The following is a 24,932-nucleotide window of genomic DNA, read 5'->3' as shown; positions in this document are numbered from 1 at the left end:
GTTTCTGACCTTCACAATTTCTCCCCAGATTTCCACAGCTCGAGCTCCAGATCCACAGCTATGGCTGTGGATCTCTGCCTTCCTAAAAAACCTGCAAAAAATGAGAAAATTCCTTAAGATTTTGCTACTACTCCTCTACTCTTTTAGTATAACTTGATTCTTTAAATAAAGGGGGGTAAAATAACATATATAATATCTACAATTACCAAAAAGAGTACCAAAAGTTGAGTGTAAATCATACATAAAAGACACTCAACAACTACCCCAACTTAATCTCTTGTTGGTCCCCAACAAGATACCAATCAAAAACCAAAAAGGTTACTTCCTACCATAAGATTTCTTCTATATCAACAATAGGTAAACACTCAATCAATTCACCATCAAAAACCAATTTCTACTCACTGAGGTGCCCACAACAACAACCATGCCCAAACACAAAAATTGCAAGGCAAATCATAGCATGAACATTACAAACCAATATCTGAACATACTCTCTCAACAATGGCTCTCCAGGGTGAGTGTTTCTCTCAAGTCCATTCATCATTTCTATGAACATAAGCATTGATATCATCTCTTCAGTACTACTCTTTGAGAGAAATTAAGGATCACAAGGACTTTTTTGGAAAGTTGAGGGTTGACTGAGGCTTGGTTAACAAAGGAATGTGGTTTTTCAGATTAACAGGGTTTAAACTCAAGAGAGTAAAATGAACATGAACCAAACACTCCACTTTGCTCACTCTAAATATTCAACTCCAACCAGATCTCTCAGCCCAAAATCTTCCTCTAATTACACACCCTCTTTCCTTAAGGTTCTTTGCCTAGATTTCAAGAGGTCCCTCTCTCTTTTAAGACTCTTTGTACAGGTGCTTGCTTATTTTGCTCTTGATTTGATTTGATTTTTTTGATTTTTTGATTTTTTGATTTTTTTGATTTTTTTGATTTTTTTTTTGATTTTTTTTTTTGATTTTTTTTTTGATTTTTTTTTTTTTTTGAGATCAAAATAATGACAGAATGAAAATAACAAGCACACTTGAATGTGAACAGAGAAAAATGATGGAGGGGTGACTCTTCCCTTCAACTTGCATTGGCTTACTTTCCCCATTTTCTTTCCACTTGGCAATTCTTACCAACTACCCCAACTTAATCCCCAATTCATTTTCATTTACTCTCAAGAATTTGGTCAGAGTGATGAGTTGGTATTTGGGAAAGGTTTAAGGTGATTTGAAGGTTAAGGCTCAACAGGTTTTAAATGATGAATTCAGTTATGGCTGGCTGTTTGGCTCTAGGCTTACAAAGATTTCAGTTATTTACAAGGGAATGCCTTGATCCTGTCCAAAACTTTCTCACAAGAACAATCATTCAAGATTCAACCAATGCAAACACATATATTATGATGATGGCTCTCAAAAGTGGAAATATATGATATATGCACTGTTTGGTCTCTCTCACTCACCAGCTTGGCTAAATGTTCATTTATTGATCTTTCATGCCATGCTAATCAAATAACTCACAATTTCATGATCAAACAAAGTTGGATGAGTGCAACCTCAAAACAAGTCTCAAAACAAACCATTTTAAGGTGAATCAAAAGATGTGTTTTCACTATTTGTTGATCTAAAAGCCACCTCATTTCCTACCTTTCAAGAATGATTTTCAATTTTTCCCAAAACATTTTTTTTTTCACAAAAAGTATATAAACTACCACATAGTTCAAACAATTAACAAAACAGAACCTAAAACAACTAGAATTTAAAATGACTGGAATTTAAAATGGCATAAAATTAAAGTGGAACTTCTCTTCCTTAAAACGAGGGTGACAATGACCCTCCATTCTCTCCTTTTCATCATTGCTTGCTCATGCTCTTGCTCCCCACCATAAAGTTGTTCACCTTGATCTCCTTGATCTCCACCCCCTCCAGAAAATATAGGACTATCCCCAGGCCACTTCAGATGGTGGTGGTGAGGTTGGTGCATCTGGGATTTTATGAATGGCGTTAGAGCTTCCGCTTGAACCGCCACCTCTTGAACAACTATCTGAAAATTTTACAACCAATTCTTGCAACCAAGTTAGTCTACAAGTTGATCAAACACAACACAATTCTTCATGGGGCATAAGGAATGATCAATAAACATTCTAACATGTGAAACACTAAAGTTATTTCAAAGCCACCAATGAACAAACAAATATTTCCTACTAGCTCCCACGATCAACCAACCACAATGATTTTACACTTTAAATAAACAACACAAATTCACTCAAGCATTTAACCAAACACGTGGTGTACATGAGAAAGAAAAGCAAAATGCACGTGAATTCTTGCCATGCAAGGTTTACATTTCTTCACAAAAATGAAACATTTCAGTGATCACCTTTTTCAAAGCTTTCATTGTTTCAAATCAAATACTTTTCTCATTCAGGAAATTCTTCAAACACAAAATAGGCAGAAAATGAGAAGGATCATGCATGTGCAATATTGAAGAATCAAACACCCAAATTCAAGCATTGCATTCCACAAGTGAACTACATCACAACTGATGCCATCATCATGCTTTAAAGAACTCAAAAAGATAACAAAATCATGCTTAAGGTTCCAAAAAGTTGAAGTGAGCAAGCAAAGGTTTCATGCATTACACACGGAAGTTAGAAAGATGAAGATTGTACCTTGTAATGCTAATAAAAATGTATCCTTTCGTGTTTATGTGCAAAATGGATGATGAAGAACAAAGGATTTATGGAGATTATGAAGAGAAGAGATGAAACGTGAGGAGGTTAATGAGTTTCGTGAGTGGGAGAGGAAGAGAAACAAAGGAGTGGATAGAGGGGTTCAGTTTTAAAACTGACCCAAATGGTGGAGTTCCCTGGTCTTAAATTGGCGCCAGAAAATTGGCGCTAAGGCTGTGGTTTTGGCGCTTGAGCGCTGGGGATTGCATATGCTACCAGAGAGTTAGCGCCATGGCTGTGAGCTTGGCGCTCCAGCTGTGAAGTTTTTAAGCTCAAGGAATCCAGAGAGGTGGCGCTATAGCGCTGGAATTGGGCGCTTGAGCGCTGGAAAGTCAACATTCAACCAGAAAGTTGGCGCTAAGGCCGTGGAAACTGGCGCTCCAGCGCTGGGAATTTAAATCACATAAAGAGCTTGGCAGAGACTTAGCGCTTTAGCTGCAGATTGTGGCGCTTGAGCGTTGGAACTGGTTATACAATTTGATCAACCCGAGAATTGGCGCCTTAGCTGTAGAAGCTAGCGCTGAAGCTGTGGAATTTTGAGATCAAGGGTGATCTCCAGAGACTTGGCGCTATGGCTGTGAAGCCTGGCGCTGTAGCTGTGGCATGTGAAAGTCTAAAAACCTTGGCAGAGAAGTGGCGCCATAGCTGCAGAAGCTGGCGCTTGAGCGGTGAGACTTAGAGTTTGAATTTCAACACTCGAAACCAGTTCACAATAATTTCTATCATTTTTCGAAGATAATTAGCATTGACCATGAACATACCACTCAAAAGAACACATCCTCAAGGGATTCACTTACCAAACACATATATAGAAAACCAACTAATGATCAAATTTCTTATGACAACATAATACTCAAAGCTACCCAAGCAACTATAATTCACCCAAAGATAACATCTCACAGACCAAAGCTTTACAAAATAAGTATGCAGCCAACATGACCATGAAACTCAAAACATTACAAAGTATTATAACCACCAACACATTCCACTACACATCACAAAACACATTCTACTGCATATTATAAAGCATCAAAATGACCCCAGACATAGAGCTCAAAATACTGCACAACCAAAGATAAAACATCAAAATAATTTCCTACCTACTGACACAACAAGCACAAGACAGTAACCAATGTGATCAATAGTTTTAACACATTACATAACATTAAAAACACCAATCAACATGCATTAATGTTATAAAATTAAGCATATCTATGAACAAAACTCTTACTACACACTCATTCCACACAAAACTCATAAAAAACCAGAAATTAAACAGAACATGCTAATTTAATGTCTTTAGCTTGACAATCTTTGCTTGATCATGGCTCTTTCCAATGAGTGATGGTAGTGAGTCTTTCAACTTCACCACCCAGATAATGCTTGAGCCTCTGACCATTAACCAACCAAGTCCTTCCAGAAGCAGGGTCTTCAAGTTCAATGGCTCCATAGGATCTGACAGATTTAATTGAAAAAGGACCTGACCACTTGGATTTGAGCTTCTTAGGGAAAAGCTTCAACATGGAGTTGAACAGTAGTACTTGCTGGCCAGGTTGGAAGTTCCTGTTCAGAATCTTCTTGTCATGGTATATCTTGGCTTTGTGCTTGTAAGACTTAGAGGACTCATAAGTTTTCAATCTCCTTTCTTCCCATTCATGCAATTGACGCTTTCTTTTCTCCCTTGCTGCCTTCAAATCATAATTTAAGGCCTTCAAAGCCCAAAATGCTTTATGTTCCAATCCCACTGACAGATGACAAGCTTTACCAATGACCTTTTCCAATTCTTCGTTAGAGATAGACAAAGCCTTCTCTAGTGGCGATGAGCTCTTGAAATCATTTTGAGTTTCCATGTGCACATCATCTAATACATCAATTCTAAAGCAATCTTTGTTGCCTTTTGGAAACTTCGTTGTTTCAAATACCTTGAAACTCACTTCCTCGTCTTGAACTCTCACCTTCAGCTTTCCATCATCCATGTCTATGATAACTCTAGCTGTCTTCATGAAAGGTCTGCCCAGAATCAATGGAACTTCCAAATCTTCCTCCATGTCCATCACTACAAAATCAACTGGGAACATGAACTTGTCAACCTTCACGATCATATCTTCCACTATGCCATGTGGAAGCTTAATTGATCTGTCTGCCAACTGTAAAGTCATTCTTGTAGGTCTCACTTCCACTTCTCCTATCTTTTTCAACATGGATAAGGGCATCAAATTAATACTGGCTCCAAGATCTAAGAGTGCCTTACCCACTGACAGATTACCAATTGATACAGGGAGAGTGAAACTGCCTGGATCTCTGGACTTCTGAGGTAGAGACTTCTGTATAATGGCACTGCATCCTGCTTCAAGCTCCACAGTCTCTTCTTCAAGAATTCTCCTTTTCTTAGTTAACAATTCCTTCATGAACCTAGCGTATGTGGGCATTTGCTCCATGGCTTCAGTGAAAGGAATATTAATCTGGAGCTTCTTTATGATATCCAGAAATCTCAAGAACTGTCTTTCTTTTTCTTTCTTGGAAGGAGCATGAGGGTAAGGTAAGTCTTTAATGGGAACAGTGGAAATGACTTCCTTGCCCTTCTTTTTATTCTTCTCCTTTTCAACTTCATTCTTCTCTTTTATTTTCTCACTATCTACACCCTCATTTTTATTGCTTTCTCCCTCATTCTTCTCAATCTCCTCCTCAACCGCCTTCAGTTTACTATTTTCTTTCTTTTCATTTTTCTTAGTTACCCCAACATCACTACCTACCACCTTCCCACTTCTTGTTGTTATGGCTTGGCAATACTCCTTAGGGTTGGTCTCGGTGTTGGCTGAAAATGGGCCTTTAGACATGTCAGCTAATTGTTTAGCTAGCTGACCCACCTGCACCTCCAAGTTCTTGATGGATGCCTCTGTATTCTTCTGGTTGTTCATAGATACCTGCATAAACTGGTTCAAAGTATCCTCCAATTTGCTGGTTCTTTCATGCACAGAAGGATAAACAGGCTGATGTTGTTGTGATTGTTGTGGTGACATATTGGATGGCCCAGCTTCATTCCTCCATCCATATCCTTGGTTGTTGTTGTTGTTTCTCCAACCTTGCTTTCCCTGCATATAATTATTAGTATTATAATTACGGGAATTAAAATTACTTCCTTTCTGTTGGTTCCCCACATAGTTGACCTCTTCTTCATTTGGAACTTCTGCACAGTGACCATTGGAATGATCTCCTCCACAAAAATCACATTTTAGAGAAGGATTTGGTTGATTTGAAGAAGAAGCAATAGCATGAAGCTGTTGTGGAATCTTGGCCATCTGCTTAGTCAATACTTCAATCTATTGGGACAACAATTTATTCTGAGCAAGGATTGCATCATTAGTGCTAAGATCAAGAACTCCTCTTTTATGAGATTGGTGTCTCCCATGCTCTGCTTGGTGATCAGAAGATGCCAGAGATTCTATGATTTGAGTGGCTTCCTCTGGACTCACAGTCATCATAGTGCCACCAGCTGCAGCATCCAATAACATCTTCACCTCAGGCTTGATTCCATTCACAAAGAAATTGAGTTGAGCTATATCTTCAAACCCGTGGTTAGGACATTTCCTAAGCAATGACTTAAATCTTTCCCAGGCTTCACAAAATGGTTCATCCGCACCTTGCCTGAAAGTAGTAATTTCTGACTTGGCCTTAATATACTTGGATGATGGATAGAATCTGTTCACAAACTTGTTTTCCACATCACCCCAGCTTGTCAAACTCTGATTTGGGTGAGATTGTAACCAAACTTTAGCTTTTCCTGTCAAAGAGAAGGGAAACAACCTCAAATATACAGCTTCCTCATCGCCTTCAGGAATTCCCATAGTTCCACATAACTCATAGAAATTTGAAAGGTGTGAGTATGGGTCTTCATGATCAAGGCCAGCAAATTGTTGTGAGCTAACCAAGGTAAGGAAGGCAGGCTTCATCTCCATTGCCCTAGAAGTATTTGGAGCTGCAATACTAGAAAAATGCCTAGGACCGTGTTGTTGTGCATAATCACCTAGGGTTCTTCTTGGCTGCCTACCTGGTCCACCTGTTCCCTCTTCAGCCATTTCTGTTTCGAAGTGTGGTTGATTTGATGAAGTATAAGAACTCAGAAGATCTTGCTGTTGTTTTTGGATTCTCTCTAACTGTCTCAGCCTTCTTGTTCTACTGTTGTTCCTCCTTGCCGTTCTTTCAATTTCGGGATCAAAATGCAATTCTTCGGCTGGAGTTTTTCCTCGCATACACTTTTAAAGAAGTCTGCACAGCAAGGTAAGTCCACAAAACACAACAAGACAAATATCTATATATTATAAATATTCACAAAATGAATTATCTACACAATTACAAAATCACAAGATTAAGAATTACTAAATAGCACCAAATCCCCGGCAACGGCGCCAGAAACTTGATGAAGATTTTCGCAAACCTATCACTTGGCAAGTGAACCAAGTTTCGAAGTAGTATTTAAAGATCGTCCTCAGGGATTTGCGTGTTTAGTAACTCTCGCTCAAATGATTTAAAAGAGAATGAGTTTAAAAATTCAATTGAGTGAAAACAGATTCAAACAACACAATAAAGCAAATGTAGTAAAGACAATGATTAAGAAACAAGGATTGGCTCAGATGCACTTGCTAACTCATAGATCTTCTTAGCATAAATGCAATTCTAATTTCATTATTTCCACGTTCATTAAATAATCCAACAAGATTCCTCAAGGTTGAATCCTAAAGTCATTAAGCTCAAAACATGATTCCTCAATGTTTTGAGTCTAACACTTTGCATTAAGAACAATAACTTGAACAATGTGACTAACCAAATCAAGTCTATTCCTAGAACAAGAGGTGATTAGGTGCAAGATTCAGTTCGGGTTTTCGAAAGCGTTTTCCAACTGGATTCAAAAGCCAAAAATCATACAACGGTTGATCAAGCCGATATAAGCGTTAAGCGAAGAATCATTACACAAATAATGAGATCAAAATGCATATATTTAAGAAGAAGAGGAGTTAGTAGTTACATCTAACCAATCCTTAAGAAGTTTAGCCACCCATGGCCATTACAGAATCAAAGAGTGAAAAGAAGAAATTACAAAGCAAAGGATGAAGAAATGGAGTTGATCTTCGTTCCCAAAGGATCCAGCTTCCAAGTCTCTGTTCTTCCTTCGTTCTTCCTTCTTCCCAAGCTTTTCCCCTGTTTTTCTCTGTTAAATTCGTGATCCGTATCATCCCCCATGTTCCCTTTTATATCAGCTTTAAAACAAGGCCAAAAAGTAACTTTTATTTCCACGGCTACAGCTGCAGATCCACGGCTATAGCTGTGGAGAGTCCTTCAGGGTGAAGAAACCTCCAAGGCTGCAGCTGTGGGTTCACAGCTATAGCTGTGACAACTCCTTCAATCTTAAGGAACTTCCAACGCTCAAGCGGTGAAGCCACAGCTATGGCTGTGAGTCTCTGGAGTTTTTATTGGGTCCTGGGTGCTTCCACGGCTTTAGCTGTGAGTCCACAGCTTTAGCTTCAACTCTCTGGAGCTTCAAAGTACATTTCAGATTTCCACAGCTATAGCTGCAGATCCACAGCTATAGCTCCAACTTTCTGGACCTCTATATTCTTCCCAGACTTCCACAGCTCGAGCTCCAGATCCACAGCTATAGCTTCAAGTCTCTGGAACCAAAAATGAGCATTCCAGATTTCCACAGCTATAGCTGCAGAACCACAGCTATAGCTGCAAGTTTCTGACCTTCACAATTTCTCCCCAGATTTCCACAGCTCGAGCTCCAGATCCACAGCTATGGCTGTGGATCTCTGCCTTCCTAAAAAACCTGCAAAAAATGAGAAAATTCCTTAAGATTTTGCTACTACTCCTCTACTCTTTTAGTATAACTTGATTCTTTAAATAAAGGGGGGTAAAATAACATATATAATATCTACAATTACCAAAAAGAGTACCAAAAGTTGAGTGTAAATCATACATAAAAGACACTCAACAACTACCCCAACTTAATCTCTTGTTGGTCCCCAACAAGATACCAATCAAAAACCAAAAAGGTTACTTCCTACCATAAGATTTCTTCTATATCAACAATAGGTAAACACTCAATCAATTCACCATCAAAAACCAATTTCTACTCACTGAGGTGCCCACAACAACAACCATGCCCAAACACAAAAATTGCAAGGCAAATCATAGCATGAACATTACAAACCAATATCTGAACATACTCTCTCAACAATGGCTCTCCAGGGTGAGTGTTTCTCTCAAGTCCATTCATCATTTCTATGAACATAAGCATTGATATCATCTCTTCAGTACTACTCTTTGAGAGAAATTAAGGATCACAAGGACTTTTTTGGAAAGTTGAGGGTTGACTGAGGCTTGGTTAACAAAGGAATGTGGTTTTTCAGATTAACAGGGTTTAAACTCAAGAGAGTAAAATGAACATGAACCAAACACTCCACTTTGCTCACTCTAAATATTCAACTCCAACCAGATCTCTCAGCCCAAAATCTTCCTCTAATTACACACCCTCTTTCCTTAAGGTTCTTTGCCTAGATTTCAAGAGGTCCCTCTCTCTTTTAAGACTCTTTGTACAGGTGCTTGCTTATTTTGCTCTTGATTTGATTTGATTTTTTTGATTTTTTGATTTTTTGATTTTTTTGATTTTTTTGATTTTTTTTTTGATTTTTTTTTTTTGATTTTTTTTTTGATTTTTTTTTTTTTGAGATCAAAATAATGACAGAATGAAAATAACAAGCACACTTGAATGTGAACAGAGAAAAATGATGGAGGGGTGACTCTTCCCTTCAACTTGCATTGGCTTACTTTCCCCATTTTCTTTCCACTTGGCAATTCTTACCAACTACCCCAACTTAATCCCCAATTCATTTTCATTTACTCTCAAGAATTTGGTCAGAGTGATGAGTTGGTATTTGGGAAAGGTTTAAGGTGATTTGAAGGTTAAGGCTCAACAGGTTTTAAATGATGAATTCAGTTATGGCTGGCTGTTTGGCTCTAGGCTTACAAAGATTTCAGTTATTTACAAGGGAATGCCTTGATCCTGTCCAAAACTTTCTCACAAGAACAATCATTCAAGATTCAACCAATGCAAACACATATATTATGATGATGGCTCTCAAAAGTGGAAATATATGATATATGCACTGTTTGGTCTCTCTCACTCACCAGCTTGGCTAAATGTTCATTTATTGATCTTTCATGCCATGCTAATCAAATAACTCACAATTTCATGATCAAACAAAGTTGGATGAGTGCAACCTCAAAACAAGTCTCAAAACAAACCATTTTAAGGTGAATCAAAAGATGTGTTTTCACTATTTGTTGATCTAAAAGCCACCTCATTTCCTACCTTTCAAGAATGATTTTCAATTTTTCCCAAAACATTTTTTTTTTCACAAAAAGTATATAAACTACCACATAGTTCAAACAATTAACAAAACAGAACCTAAAACAACTAGAATTTAAAATGACTGGAATTTAAAATGGCATAAAATTAAAGTGGAACTTCTCTTCCTTAAAACGAGGGTGACAATGACCCTCCATTCTCTCCTTTTCATCATTGCTTGCTCATGCTCTTGCTCCCCACCATAAAGTTGTTCACCTTGATCTCCTTGATCTCCACCCCCTCCAGAAAATATAGGACTATCCCCAGGCCACTTCAGATGGTGGTGGTGAGGTTGGTGCATCTGGGATTTTATGAATGGCGTTAGAGCTTCCGCTTGAACCGCCACCTCTTGAACAACTATCTGAAAATTTTACAACCAATTCTTGCAACCAAGTTAGTCTACAAGTTGATCAAACACAACACAATTCTTCATGGGGCATAAGGAATGATCAATAAACATTCTAACATGTGAAACACTAAAGTTATTTCAAAGCCACCAATGAACAAACAAATATTTCCTACTAGCTCCCACGATCAACCAACCACAATGATTTTACACTTTAAATAAACAACACAAATTCACTCAAGCATTTAACCAAACACGTGGTGTACATGAGAAAGAAAAGCAAAATGCACGTGAATTCTTGCCATGCAAGGTTTACATTTCTTCACAAAAATGAAACATTTCAGTGATCACCTTTTTCAAAGCTTTCATTGTTTCAAATCAAATACTTTTCTCATTCAGGAAATTCTTCAAACACAAAATAGGCAGAAAATGAGAAGGATCATGCATGTGCAATATTGAAGAATCAAACACCCAAATTCAAGCATTGCATTCCACAAGTGAACTACATCACAACTGATGCCATCATCATGCTTTAAAGAACTCAAAAAGATAACAAAATCATGCTTAAGGTTCCAAAAAGTTGAAGTGAGCAAGCAAAGGTTTCATGCATTACACACGGAAGTTAGAAAGATGAAGATTGTACCTTGTAATGCTAATAAAAATGTATCCTTTCGTGTTTATGTGCAAAATGGATGATGAAGAACAAAGGATTTATGGAGATTATGAAGAGAAGAGATGAAACGTGAGGAGGTTAATGAGTTTCGTGAGTGGGAGAGGAAGAGAAACAAAGGAGTGGATAGAGGGGTTCAGTTTTAAAACTGACCCAAATGGTGGAGTTCCCTGGTCTTAAATTGGCGCCAGAAAATTGGCGCTAAGGCTGTGGTTTTGGCGCTTGAGCGCTGGGGATTGCATATGCTACCAGAGAGTTAGCGCCATGGCTGTGAGCTTGGCGCTCCAGCTGTGAAGTTTTTAAGCTCAAGGAATCCAGAGAGGTGGCGCTATAGCGCTGGAATTGGGCGCTTGAGCGCTGGAAAGTCAACATTCAACCAGAAAGTTGGCGCTAAGGCCGTGGAAACTGGCGCTCCAGCGCTGGGAATTTAAATCACATAAAGAGCTTGGCAGAGACTTAGCGCTTTAGCTGCAGATTGTGGCGCTTGAGCGTTGGAACTGGTTATACAATTTGATCAACCCGAGAATTGGCGCCTTAGCTGTAGAAGCTAGCGCTGAAGCTGTGGAATTTTGAGATCAAGGGTGATCTCCAGAGACTTGGCGCTATGGCTGTGAAGCCTGGCGCTGTAGCTGTGGCATGTGAAAGTCTAAAAACCTTGGCAGAGAAGTGGCGCCATAGCTGCAGAAGCTGGCGCTTGAGCGGTGAGACTTAGAGTTTGAATTTCAACACTCGAAACCAGTTCACAATAATTTCTATCATTTTTCGAAGATAATTAGCATTGACCATGAACATACCACTCAAAAGAACACATCCTCAAGGGATTCACTTACCAAACACATATATAGAAAACCAACTAATGATCAAATTTCTTATGACAACATAATACTCAAAGCTACCCAAGCAACTATAATTCACCCAAAGATAACATCTCACAGACCAAAGCTTTACAAAATAAGTATGCAGCCAACATGACCATGAAACTCAAAACATTACAAAGTATTATAACCACCAACACATTCCACTACACATCACAAAACACATTCTACTGCATATTATAAAGCATCAAAATGACCCCAGACATAGAGCTCAAAATACTGCACAACCAAAGATAAAACATCAAAATAATTTCCTACCTACTGACACAACAAGCACAAGACAGTAACCAATGTGATCAATAGTTTTAACACATTACATAACATTAAAAACACCAATCAACATGCATTAATGTTATAAAATTAAGCATATCTATGAACAAAACTCTTACTACACACTCATTCCACACAAAACTCATAAAAAACCAGAAATTAAACAGAACATGCTAATTTAATGTCTTTAGCTTGACAATCTTTGCTTGATCATGGCTCTTTCCAATGAGTGATGGTAGTGAGTCTTTCAACTTCACCACCCAGATAATGCTTGAGCCTCTGACCATTAACCAACCAAGTCCTTCCAGAAGCAGGGTCTTCAAGTTCAATGGCTCCATAGGATCTGACAGATTTAATTGAAAAAGGACCTGACCACTTGGATTTGAGCTTCTTAGGGAAAAGCTTCAACATGGAGTTGAACAGTAGTACTTGCTGGCCAGGTTGGAAGTTCCTGTTCAGAATCTTCTTGTCATGGTATATCTTGGCTTTGTGCTTGTAAGACTTAGAGGACTCATAAGTTTTCAATCTCCTTTCTTCCCATTCATGCAATTGACGCTTTCTTTTCTCCCTTGCTGCCTTCAAATCATAATTTAAGGCCTTCAAAGCCCAAAATGCTTTATGTTCCAATCCCACTGACAGATGACAAGCTTTACCAATGACCTTTTCCAATTCTTCGTTAGAGATAGACAAAGCCTTCTCTAGTGGCGATGAGCTCTTGAAATCATTTTGAGTTTCCATGTGCACATCATCTAATACATCAATTCTAAAGCAATCTTTGTTGCCTTTTGGAAACTTCGTTGTTTCAAATACCTTGAAACTCACTTCCTCGTCTTGAACTCTCACCTTCAGCTTTCCATCATCCATGTCTATGATAACTCTAGCTGTCTTCATGAAAGGTCTGCCCAGAATCAATGGAACTTCCAAATCTTCCTCCATGTCCATCACTACAAAATCAACTGGGAACATGAACTTGTCAACCTTCACGATCATATCTTCCACTATGCCATGTGGAAGCTTAATTGATCTGTCTGCCAACTGTAAAGTCATTCTTGTAGGTCTCACTTCCACTTCTCCTATCTTTTTCAACATGGATAAGGGCATCAAATTAATACTGGCTCCAAGATCTAAGAGTGCCTTACCCACTGACAGATTACCAATTGATACAGGGAGAGTGAAACTGCCTGGATCTCTGGACTTCTGAGGTAGAGACTTCTGTATAATGGCACTGCATCCTGCTTCAAGCTCCACAGTCTCTTCTTCAAGAATTCTCCTTTTCTTAGTTAACAATTCCTTCATGAACCTAGCGTATGTGGGCATTTGCTCCATGGCTTCAGTGAAAGGAATATTAATCTGGAGCTTCTTTATGATATCCAGAAATCTCAAGAACTGTCTTTCTTTTTCTTTCTTGGAAGGAGCATGAGGGTAAGGTAAGTCTTTAATGGGAACAGTGGAAATGACTTCCTTGCCCTTCTTTTTATTCTTCTCCTTTTCAACTTCATTCTTCTCTTTTATTTTCTCACTATCTACACCCTCATTTTTATTGCTTTCTCCCTCATTCTTCTCAATCTCCTCCTCAACCGCCTTCAGTTTACTATTTTCTTTCTTTTCATTTTTCTTAGTTACCCCAACATCACTACCTACCACCTTCCCACTTCTTGTTGTTATGGCTTGGCAATACTCCTTAGGGTTGGTCTCGGTGTTGGCTGAAAATGGGCCTTTAGACATGTCAGCTAATTGTTTAGCTAGCTGACCCACCTGCACCTCCAAGTTCTTGATGGATGCCTCTGTATTCTTCTGGTTGTTCATAGATACCTGCATAAACTGGTTCAAAGTATCCTCCAATTTGCTGGTTCTTTCATGCACAGAAGGATAAACAGGCTGATGTTGTTGTGATTGTTGTGGTGACATATTGGATGGCCCAGCTTCATTCCTCCATCCATATCCTTGGTTGTTGTTGTTGTTTCTCCAACCTTGCTTTCCCTGCATATAATTATTAGTATTATAATTACGGGAATTAAAATTACTTCCTTTCTGTTGGTTCCCCACATAGTTGACCTCTTCTTCATTTGGAACTTCTGCACAGTGACCATTGGAATGATCTCCTCCACAAAAATCACATTTTAGAGAAGGATTTGGTTGATTTGAAGAAGAAGCAATAGCATGAAGCTGTTGTGGAATCTTGGCCATCTGCTTAGTCAATACTTCAATCTATTGGGACAACAATTTATTCTGAGCAAGGATTGCATCATTAGTGCTAAGATCAAGAACTCCTCTTTTATGAGATTGGTGTCTCCCATGCTCTGCTTGGTGATCAGAAGATGCCAGAGATTCTATGATTTGAGTGGCTTCCTCTGGACTCACAGTCATCATAGTGCCACCAGCTGCAGCATCCAATAACATCTTCACCTCAGGCTTGATTCCATTCACAAAGAAATTGAGTTGAGCTATATCTTCAAACCCGTGGTTAGGACATTTCCTAAGCAATGACTTAAATCTTTCCCAGGCTTCACAAAATGGTTCATCCGCACCTTGCCTGAAAGTAGTAATTTCTGACTTGGCCTTAATATACTTGGATGATGGATAGAATCTGTTCACAAACTTGTTTTCCACATCACCCCAGCTTGTCAAACTCTGATTTGGGTGAGATTGTAACCAAACTTTAGCTTTTCCTGTCAAAGAGAAGGGAAACAACCTCAAATATACAGCTTCCTCATCGCCTTCAGGAATTCCCATAGTTCCACATAACTCATAGAAATTTGAAAGGTGTGAGTATGGGTCTTCATGATCAAGGCCAGCAAATTGTTGTGAGCTAACCAAGGTAAGGAAGGCAGGCTTCATCTCCATTGCCCTAGAAGTATTTGGAGCTGCAATACTAGAAAAATGCCTAGGACCGTGTTGTTGTGCATAATCACCTAGGGTTCTTCTTGGCTGCCTACCTGGTCCACCTGTTCCCTCTTCAGCCATTTCTGTTTCGAAGTGTGGTTGATTTGATGAAGTATAAGAACTCAGAAGATCTTGCTGTTGTTTTTGGATTCTCTCTAACTGTCTCAGCCTTCTTGTTCTACTGTTGTTCCTCCTTGCCGTTCTTTCAATTTCGGGATCAAAATGCAATTCTTCGGCTGGAGTTTTTCCTCGCATACACTTTTAAAGAAGTCTGCACAGCAAGGTAAGTCCACAAAACACAACAAGACAAATATCTATATATTATAAATATTCACAAAATGAATTATCTACACAATTACAAAATCACAAGATTAAGAATTACTAAATAGCACCAAATCCCCGGCAACGGCGCCAGAAACTTGATGAAGATTTTCGCAAACCTATCACTTGGCAAGTGAACCAAGTTTCGAAGTAGTATTTAAAGATCGTCCTCAGGGATTTGCGTGTTTAGTAACTCTCGCTCAAATGATTTAAAAGAGAATGAGTTTAAAAATTCAATTGAGTGAAAACAGATTCAAACAACACAATAAAGCAAATGTAGTAAAGACAATGATTAAGAAACAAGGATTGGCTCAGATGCACTTGCTAACTCATAGATCTTCTTAGCATAAATGCAATTCTAATTTCATTATTTCCACGTTCATTAAATAATCCAACAAGATTCCTCAAGGTTGAATCCTAAAGTCATTAAGCTCAAAACATGATTCCTCAATGTTTTGAGTCTAACACTTTGCATTAAGAACAATAACTTGAACAATGTGACTAACCAAATCAAGTCTATTCCTAGAACAAGAGGTGATTAGGTGCAAGATTCAGTTCGGGTTTTCGAAAGCGTTTTCCAACTGGATTCAAAAGCCAAAAATCATACAACGGTTGATCAAGCCGATATAAGCGTTAAGCGAAGAATCATTACACAAATAATGAGATCAAAATGCATATATTTAAGAAGAAGAGGAGTTAGTAGTTACATCTAACCAATCCTTAAGAAGTTTAGCCACCCATGGCCATTACAGAATCAAAGAGTGAAAAGAAGAAATTACAAAGCAAAGGATGAAGAAATGGAGTTGATCTTCGTTCCCAAAGGATCCAGCTTCCAAGTCTCTGTTCTTCCTTCGTTCTTCCTTCTTCCCAAGCTTTTCCCCTGTTTTTCTCTGTTAAATTCGTGATCCGTATCATCCCCCATGTTCCCTTTTATATCAGCTTTAAAACAAGGCCAAAAAGTAACTTTTATTTCCACGGCTACAGCTGCAGATCCACGGCTATAGCTGTGGAGAGTCCTTCAGGGTGAAGAAACCTCCAAGGCTGCAGCTGTGGGTTCACAGCTATAGCTGTGACAACTCCTTCAATCTTAAGGAACTTCCAACGCTCAAGCGGTGAAGCCACAGCTATGGCTGTGAGTCTCTGGAGTTTTTATTGGGTCCTGGGTGCTTCCACGGCTTTAGCTGTGAGTCCACAGCTTTAGCTTCAACTCTCTGGAGCTTCAAAGTACATTTCAGATTTCCACAGCTATAGCTGCAGATCCACAGCTATAGCTCCAACTTTCTGGACCTCTATATTCTTCCCAGACTTCCACAGCTCGAGCTCCAGATCCACAGCTATAGCTTCAAGTCTCTGGAACCAAAAATGAGCATTCCAGATTTCCACAGCTATAGCTGCAGAACCACAGCTATAGCTGCAAGTTTCTGACCTTCACAATTTCTCCCCAGATTTCCACAGCTCGAGCTCCAGATCCACAGCTATGGCTGTGGATCTCTGCCTTCCTAAAAAACCTGCAAAAAATGAGAAAATTCCTTAAGATTTTGCTACTACTCCTCTACTCTTTTAGTATAACTTGATTCTTTAAATAAAGGGGGGTAAAATAACATATATAATATCTACAATTACCAAAAAGAGTACCAAAAGTTGAGTGTAAATCATACATAAAAGACACTCAACACTTATTAATGTCTTCAATGATTTGGTTTTCCATGAACTTCACATCACGACTTCTAATAAGCTTCTTCTTAAAAGGACCATAGAATCTATAACCAAATTCATCCTCACCATAGCCAATGAAGATACATTGTCTCATTTTTACATCTAACTTGGATCTCTCATCCTTTGGAACATGCACAAATGCCTTGCAACCAAAAACTCTTAAGTGATCATACTTGACATTCTTGTTAAACCAAGTTTTGTTTGGCACCTCACTATTTAAAGCAACAATAGGACTAAGTTGATAATATGCATTATTCTATATAATGCTTCACCCAAAAAATGCTTGGGAAGCTTAGCCCCAGAGATCATACATCTCACTCTCTCAATCAATGTCTTGTTCATCATCATCTCTGTTAAACCATTTAGTTGAGGAGTTTTAAGAGGTGTTTTCTCATGTGCAATACCATGTTGCATATAGTAAACATCACAATACTCACCATCATTGTTGGTACGAATGCACTTCAACTTCTTGCCTGATTGCCTCTCAACTAAGGCATGAAACTCTTTGAACTTCTCCAACACTTATTCTTTTGTCTTCAAAGCATAAATCCATGGTTTTTTGGAATAGTCCTTAATAAAGGTCACAAAATAAAGTGCACTGCCAAAAACTTTTACCTTAAAATGACCACAAACATCTAAATGCACAACTCAAATTTCCTATAAGGAGGATGCTTTTTGAAGGATACTTTGGTTTGCTTACCAACCATGCAACGACAATGTTTCTCTAACTTTGCATTCTTCAATCCTTGAAGCACATCCTTTTTTGCTAAAAAATTCAATCTCTTCTCACTGATATGACTGTTAAGTCTCAATTTTACCTCTTTTTGGATGAGACTTATTGAACGAATTCCAATCATCCTCTGAACCATTGCAATATAATTGTTCTCTTTTTGGTTCATTTTGTGTGCAGATATAACTAACCCAAATTTAGCTAACAATACCTTAATACACCTATTTTTGTGCAGGCATTGAGCTAGGGACTTGAGGATTGAAGATCCATAGGATTGGAAACTAAAGAGGCTAAGGAGCAGAGAAGAAATTGCGCCAGGCGCAAGATGACTCGCGCCGGGCTTGGTAAGAACAGACCCTGGAAGCCATGGCACCGGGCGAGAGAATACACGTGCCGGGCGTGGTCGAAATAGAGAGTGTTTGAAACTCTCTGGAAGACATCGCGCCGGGCGTAAAAGGGAATTGCGCCGGGCTTACAATGAGGCAGAAAGTGCACAGAAGAGTACGCGCCGGGCGCAAAGACTTACATGCTGGGCGTGAAAACCTAATCTGATCTCCCTGGCCCGTATTTGAAGCCATTTTCGGGGGAGAAACCCCCATTCTCACATTGGGCGCCTCCAGGAGCTGCGGAAGGGATTCCCAGGGCTTGGGATCGTCCGTGTGCGGATCTTTCCTTCGGTTCTTCACTTCCTCTTCCATCTCTATTTTGTATTTGCCCTCATTGTTATGAGTGGTTTCACCCATTTTGTGGGGTTAGATGTAACCAACGTACTCTATTGTAATCTTTACGATTTTAATGATATATATACATGTTGTTTTATTCTTTGTTGTGTTTGTTTCTATTCTTAATGCTTGCTTTGGATTGATCACCCTTTGCATGATTTAAGGTTCCATGGGTATTGGAAAATAACCTTTGAAACTAGTTCTGAAACATATGCCTAGTGGTGATTGTATCTAGGGATAGAGCTTGACCCATTAGTAGTCTTAAACCCTAGCCCGTAATGCGGGTGTAGATATTGGGTACTCAAGGGATTGATATTCAATATCCGCACCTAGGCTCTTTCTCTAAGGGATTAGGTTTGAGTAAACTCTTGGGTTGACTAAGCAATGAATTCAACAAGAGATTAAGGATACATTAGTGTTACGTTTGGTGAAATCTGACCCCCACAACCTCACAATACCACAATACCATTCCTTACCTTTTCCACTCACAAAACAATATTTATTTACAGCTTTCATTCCAATAGTCACAACTTTGAATTCACTGCACAAACTATGAAATTGGAATTATTCTTTAGTCACGAATAGTCAATAAATGCTTATATTACCTTCTAATCCCTGTGGATACGATATTTTTACTACTTGAACGGCCGGTATACTTGCCGTGTTTGAGACCGTTGATAGAATTAAACGAATTTACAAATATTAACAAAAGTGTTTCAACGAAAATCTCAACAATGACCAAGCTTTCAGTGCCACAAAGATGCCTCCATATAGATGACATTCACACTATCTTTTAGCAACCAAAGATTTTATCTAGAAAAGCTTAGAGTTTTTCTCCCCTTTGGTTACAATCAAGTTACCTTTTGTGAGTTTTCACTTTTTAAAACCAAAGTGATTATTATAACTACCATCATTAAGCACCTCACATAAATCAAATTAAAACACACATCTGAAACATGTTTAACTCCTCTAAGCAACAATTGCATCCCCATGTCGATTTTCAAGCAAACATCACCAACACTAGACACCTTAAACTCATTATCATTATCGACCTTCAATACTCCAAAATCACCAGGAGTATAAGATGTGAAGAACTCCTTCTTGATTGTAACATGCAGTATAACACTACTATCTATTATCCACATACTCTCATCGAATACAAGATTAATTGCATTAAGATCATGGAGAAGAACAAGATCCTCATTGATAATAGTAGTAACACAATCACTATCATCATAATCTCCCAATACTTACCCTTTTGACGAATTTAAATTTTAATGTATTTAAAAAAATACAAACTCGATTCAATGCTATATATTTTTTTAAAAGTACATTTTAAATCTTCTTACTTTCTTTATATACAAAATATAGATGCATTTTATGTTTTTAAAACATTAAATAATTTAATCTTTCATTTATTAATAGTTTATTTTTAAAGTAGTGAAATGTTTAAAGAGATTTGAATATAGTAAAAAGAGTTAGTCTCCCACAATATTTAATGTCCAATCATATTTAAAACAAATTACTTTTGAAAGAGAAAATCTCACCAAAAGTAACAATCCATTAATATGATAATATTCCTAACAAACATCTATATCCTTCAACATTATAGTTGTTTTCCTGGAAGGAAAAAAAATGTTATAACTATAACCAATTAAAATCATTTTTACCGTAGATAATTAAGTTGTCTCACATTTTATGTTATCCTTATAATGTTTTCTATGTTGATATTGATAATCAAATATGATATTGCAATATATTAGATAACACAATTATAGTTTTAAAAACTGGACCGGTCATCAAATTGGTTAAGGTATTGGGTCATTGGGTTAAAAGTTGAACCGGTGGGTCACTAATTGAATCGCATGACTCGATTTTTATTATTTTTTTAAAAAAATATTCATGTTAAATATATTTTATACTTATAAATTTTAATAAATTTATCTTATTTTGAATTTCAATTTTTCTATTTTATTTAGAATTATTTTTATTTTTATTTTGTAAAAAAACACATAAAAAAATTACATGTTAAACTGTATATTAATACAAATTAAAAATATAAATAATATGTACATATATAATATGCTTGCAATTGATATCACAAAATAATATATGCAATATCTACATAGGTATTATATTATTAAATATATAATTTAAAATTAATATTATACTATAAAAGTTATTTAAGTTGTATATATTAAAACAAATACATTAGAACAATTAGTCATTGTTATATTTAATAAGACTCTTTGCTCTTCCATTAAGAGATTCAATTTTCATTATTATTTTTGTGGTTTATAGTCCCTTAAAAAAATTATAAAAAAAAAGTGTGGTTGAATCGGTTTGACCTACCGGTTCACCGGTTGAACCAAAAAATTGACCAGTTCAATCCAGTTTAAAACGGGTCGACTGCATAACCGATCTAACTTAAGATTCAGACCGATTAGACTACTAATTCCTGGTCCAACCGGTCCGACTGGCCGGTTCGATTCGATTTTTAAAACACTGAACACAATTATATTTTACAGCATTGCTTCATATACCTCCCTTCACTTGCCCCTGCTCCGTCACACAATGCAACCACTTGATTACTTTTGTCTTTAATTTTTCTTTCTTAATTCATTTTTACCCTATTTCTATAGTATATGTCATTTATTTAACCATTCAACGTGAAAGCTTTAGTTTTTCGGAAAAAAAATATTATTATGGATATATTAGAGTTTTGCTATCACTTCATTTAGTGACTTATTGCGTGCCCTCAAAGAATCACTTATGATTGTGAACTCATACTTAATTTATCGTATATCATTTCACAAATAGGTTTGATGGAGCCTCGCCAATTCATCCAATGGATTCCATCATGCTATATCATTTATTTTAAATTCTATAATAAATAAATAATTTACATTATTCATTTTAAATTTTATATGTAAAATATACCATAATTATAGTTTTATATCTATTTAATTCTTCGTTTTTGTCATATATAATGTTAAGATTGATTATATTATATTGATAAATCAAATTAATTTAGTCCTATTTAATGTATTATTGAATTTTATTCTGAACGAATTTAAATTTAAATAAATAAATAACCACATCAAAACTTGGAACGTAAATTCATTCGAAATATTATTATGGCATCCGTAATTGCAAAATGTTAAAAATAATCATCATTATTATCTGTACGTTTAGAAAAACGAGGAAAACGGTGTCCCTATATATACATATTCGGGTAATTTTGAACATGAAAACTGCAAAATATACTCATAACCATTTTCCCGCCAAAATCAGAAAATCGCGATTCCAGAATCTTCCGCGTCACTCCGCCGCCGCCGAAAGCCGTCGAAATGGTAACCCCCTCCCTCTCTCTGTCTGAATTCATTTTGTTATTTTCGATCACTTTGCAACGGTTTAATTTTGTTGCTTAATCATGTTTTTATCACAAGTTAGCACCGTATAGTGCGAATTGCTAGCTAGGTTCAATTAACTGACATTGTTTTTTCACATAGATGAAATTGCTTGATTATTATGTCATGGATTAATAAAAATTAAGAATTGTGATTGTTTCAAAAACCTAAACCGGGCATTTAACGGGTGCCAAATTGGTCTATGGCATTCTGAAAATCGTATTTAGGAACTCAGCTCTCTCCGTGTTTGTGAAATTGCCGTGAATCGCAATTTGGCTGATTTTCTTTGTTTGGTACAGTCGAAGAAAAGGGGTCTCTCATTGGAAGAGAAGCGTGAGAAGATGCTTCAAATCTTTTACGAGTCCCAAGATTTCTACCTGGTAACCACCAACATTTACCATTTGGTTATTACATAGAAGATGTGTACTTTCTTTTTCTTTTTTTAATCATGTAATTTGTTGACTCAGTTATATTCTTCTATCTTTGTATTTTGTTGTTATTTCAGCTTAAGGAACTCGAGAAGATGGGTCCCAGGAAGGGTGTCATTGCTCAGTCAGTGAAAGATGTTGTCCAAAGTTTAGTGGATGATGACCTCGTTTCCAAAGATAAGATTGGAACTTCTGTAAGTTTACATCCAATATTGATGCTCCTTCCAATTCTGGTGTTAGCATTAGAAAACTATCGAAGATATATAGCGCAGATTTTTCTTGCTGTGTTTCTGCCTCTAATTTATTTGAGCAAATTACAGTAACTTTCCGTGAGTTTTCTTGAAATTGAACAACTTTTTGCTTTTTTAATGTTTACAGCAATGTCTTTAAAACGGTATACAGTGTTGATGTGTTTATTGAATAACAGAGAAATCAGTGTAATGTATAGGCGTGTGAATTGGTATCAAGTTTTTGAAACAATTAAGGGAATTTTGTGTAAGGGCAAAGAAAGAGCGGTATCAAGGGGATTTGATGAAACTTCATAAGGTATTAGTATAATTTATTTAATTTACTAATGATCCTACCTTTGCCTCTCAGGTGTACTTCTGGAGTCTACCTAGCTGTGCTGGTAATCAGGTGAAATTCTATTGATAAAGCTGCACTGTGCTGTCATACCATCTTTATGTCGATAAATTGCTCACTACCTGTAAAGGATAATAACACTAGTAACAGAAATATAATAGCTCATTGATAACTTGCTAGCTGTTGAGCACTTGAGCTAGTAATATTTCTATTATTAGTGCTGTCATTTACACTATCCTTACCTTCTACAGTACCTTGATCTTGATGTAAACTAATTATGACATTATAAATTCAAGCACAGCTCAGAAATGTGTACCGCAAATTCGATTCTGATCTACAAAGCAGTAAGAAGCGACATGCCGAACTTGTTGACCAATGCGAGGAGTTAAAGAAGGGGCGAGAGGAATCTGTAAGTTATAACCTCTCTCTGGCTAGATTCCTGTTCCCTCTGCTTCTGTATTATTATGATGTCCGGCATCATATATCCTCAAATGGCGTTTTCATCAGAATGAAAGAGAGGAGGCCGTTGCAGATCTAAAAGCCATTGAGCAAAAGCATAATGAATTGAAGGTTGGCTTATGGATATTTTAGTAATGCATCAAGTATGATTAGTATTACGTCAGTTCTGCAATAGTCAAATAATATTTTTCATTTCAGGATGAGTTGGCAAAGTATAGAGACAACGATCCTTCCGCCTTTGAAGCAATGAGTTAAGAAATGCTTACTTATTTATTTTTATCTATACCAGACTTCAACGTTTTGGAAGGTTAATCTTTATAACATAATATAGTTTGGGAGTTGGGACACTGATGTTTTGGTATTAATATTGGCAGAGGAAGCAATAGCTGTTGCCCATGCATCGGCAAACAGATGGACAGGTACTACTTTCTGTGCTTTCTTTCTCCTTTTCTTTTCCCTGGATGGAGTTGTATTGTATCTAATAGGGAGAAATGGAGTGTCTCGTGTTGTGAAATGTCACATTTCACACTAATACTATGATACATGTTAAGTTTTCGGGATTTAAGAAGGGAAGGAATATATACATGTTAGTTGTGAGACTTGTATAGAGGTTATACTTATTTACAATCCTAAGGTTACACAACCGTCAATACAGGAAATAGGAAAAGACAGTTAATTACAAATAATGTTGCGAACAATATTTATAGTCTCTATTTTTTACCAAACAAATGTGCAGACAACATTTTCACCTTGAGGCAATGGTGTTCGAACAATTTCCCTCAGGCTAAGGAACAGCTTGAAAACCTGTACAAGGAGGTCAGTCATTTCAGTTTAATGCCTCAATCTGCAAAGCAATGTGTTAAACTCAGCTAATTGTCAGGGCTCCTTTTGGCTGTGAAATAGTTACTTGAATTTGAAATGATATAACAACTAAGCTAAGCACCATATTAGTATGATCACCACTTCAAACATTCTTTATTGCATCTTCTCAGCCTTACTTGGTGTCATTAAATTTGTCTATCCCCATCTCTTTGTTTCTTATATGTTTTGCACCTTTTGTCCCCATGCAGGTTGGAATAACAGATGATTTTGACTATTTGGAATTAGCACCTGTCCCACTCAACGCAGTTGCTAATTGATTACTCAGCAGCCTACATGAAGGCCAGCTGCTGGCTGTCGTGCTTCTCTCAAACACTGATAGTTAAAATGCAAAGTTGAGCATTGTCAATGACATCTTCAGAAATGGCTTGTTATTTTCTTTTCCTCTTGCTGTATAATTTGATGATGAAGTTTAAGAAGCTTTTTTACTTCTTGTGGCAATAATATATTAAAGATTATTATATTCTGCTTCTATTTGGTCCCCATCTTGACTTCGGTTGATATTACTCGCTTT

General features: G+C 37.2%; 2 protein-coding genes across 2 annotated transcripts; one reads left to right on the top strand and one right to left on the bottom strand.

Annotated features, from left to right (window-relative positions):
• Nucleotides 1–995: 995 nt before the first annotated feature.
• Nucleotides 996–6,026, bottom strand: LOC145956661 (uncharacterized). Its single transcript, XM_083072161.1, has 2 exons — nucleotides 2,663–6,026; nucleotides 996–2,034 (listed from the first exon to the last, which is right to left on the bottom strand). Exon 1 carries the CDS (start codon nucleotides 6,019–6,021, stop codon nucleotides 4,045–4,047), a length of 1,977 nt encoding a protein of 658 aa, XP_082928287.1. The 5' UTR covers nucleotides 6,022–6,026; the 3' UTR covers nucleotides 996–2,034; nucleotides 2,663–4,044.
• Nucleotides 6,027–21,872: 15,846 nt separating this feature from the next.
• Nucleotides 21,873–24,890, top strand: ATMND1 (Mnd1 family protein). The gene is made up of 10 exons (XM_020384416.2): nucleotides 21,873–22,013; nucleotides 22,370–22,450; nucleotides 22,576–22,692; nucleotides 23,096–23,134; nucleotides 23,382–23,489; nucleotides 23,588–23,650; nucleotides 23,738–23,789; nucleotides 23,914–23,958; nucleotides 24,276–24,355; nucleotides 24,610–24,890. Exons 1-10 carry the CDS (start codon nucleotides 22,011–22,013, stop codon nucleotides 24,676–24,678), a joined length of 657 nt encoding a protein of 218 aa, XP_020240005.1. The 5' UTR covers nucleotides 21,873–22,010; the 3' UTR covers nucleotides 24,679–24,890.
• Nucleotides 24,891–24,932: the final 42 nt, after the last annotated feature.

This window comes from Cajanus cajan, chromosome 1 (genome assembly GCF_000230855.2).
Source record: "Cajanus cajan strain Asha chromosome 1, NIPB_CcT2T_4, whole genome shotgun sequence".
Classification (NCBI taxonomy): Eukaryota; Viridiplantae; Streptophyta; class Magnoliopsida; order Fabales; family Fabaceae; genus Cajanus; species Cajanus cajan.
The sequence above is the reverse complement of the archived record's forward strand: the minus strand, read 5'-3'. Positions and strand labels throughout refer to the sequence as shown.

What these genes read in the sequence shown, in the direction of transcription:
- LOC145956661 (XM_083072161.1), bottom strand. Translation starts at nt 6,021, where the DNA reads ATGGCCAAGATTCCACAACAGCTTCATGCTATTGCTTCTTCTTCAAAT.
- ATMND1 (XM_020384416.2), top strand. An exon ending in AAGATAAGATTGGAACTTCT is followed by an intron (nt 22,693 to 23,095) that starts GTAAGTTTACAT and finishes TTTGCCTCTCAG; the next exon opens with GTGTACTTCTGGAGTCTACC. An exon ending in TTGAAAACCTGTACAAGGAG is followed by an intron (nt 24,356 to 24,609) that starts GTCAGTCATTTC and finishes GTCCCCATGCAG; the next exon opens with GTTGGAATAACAGATGATTT.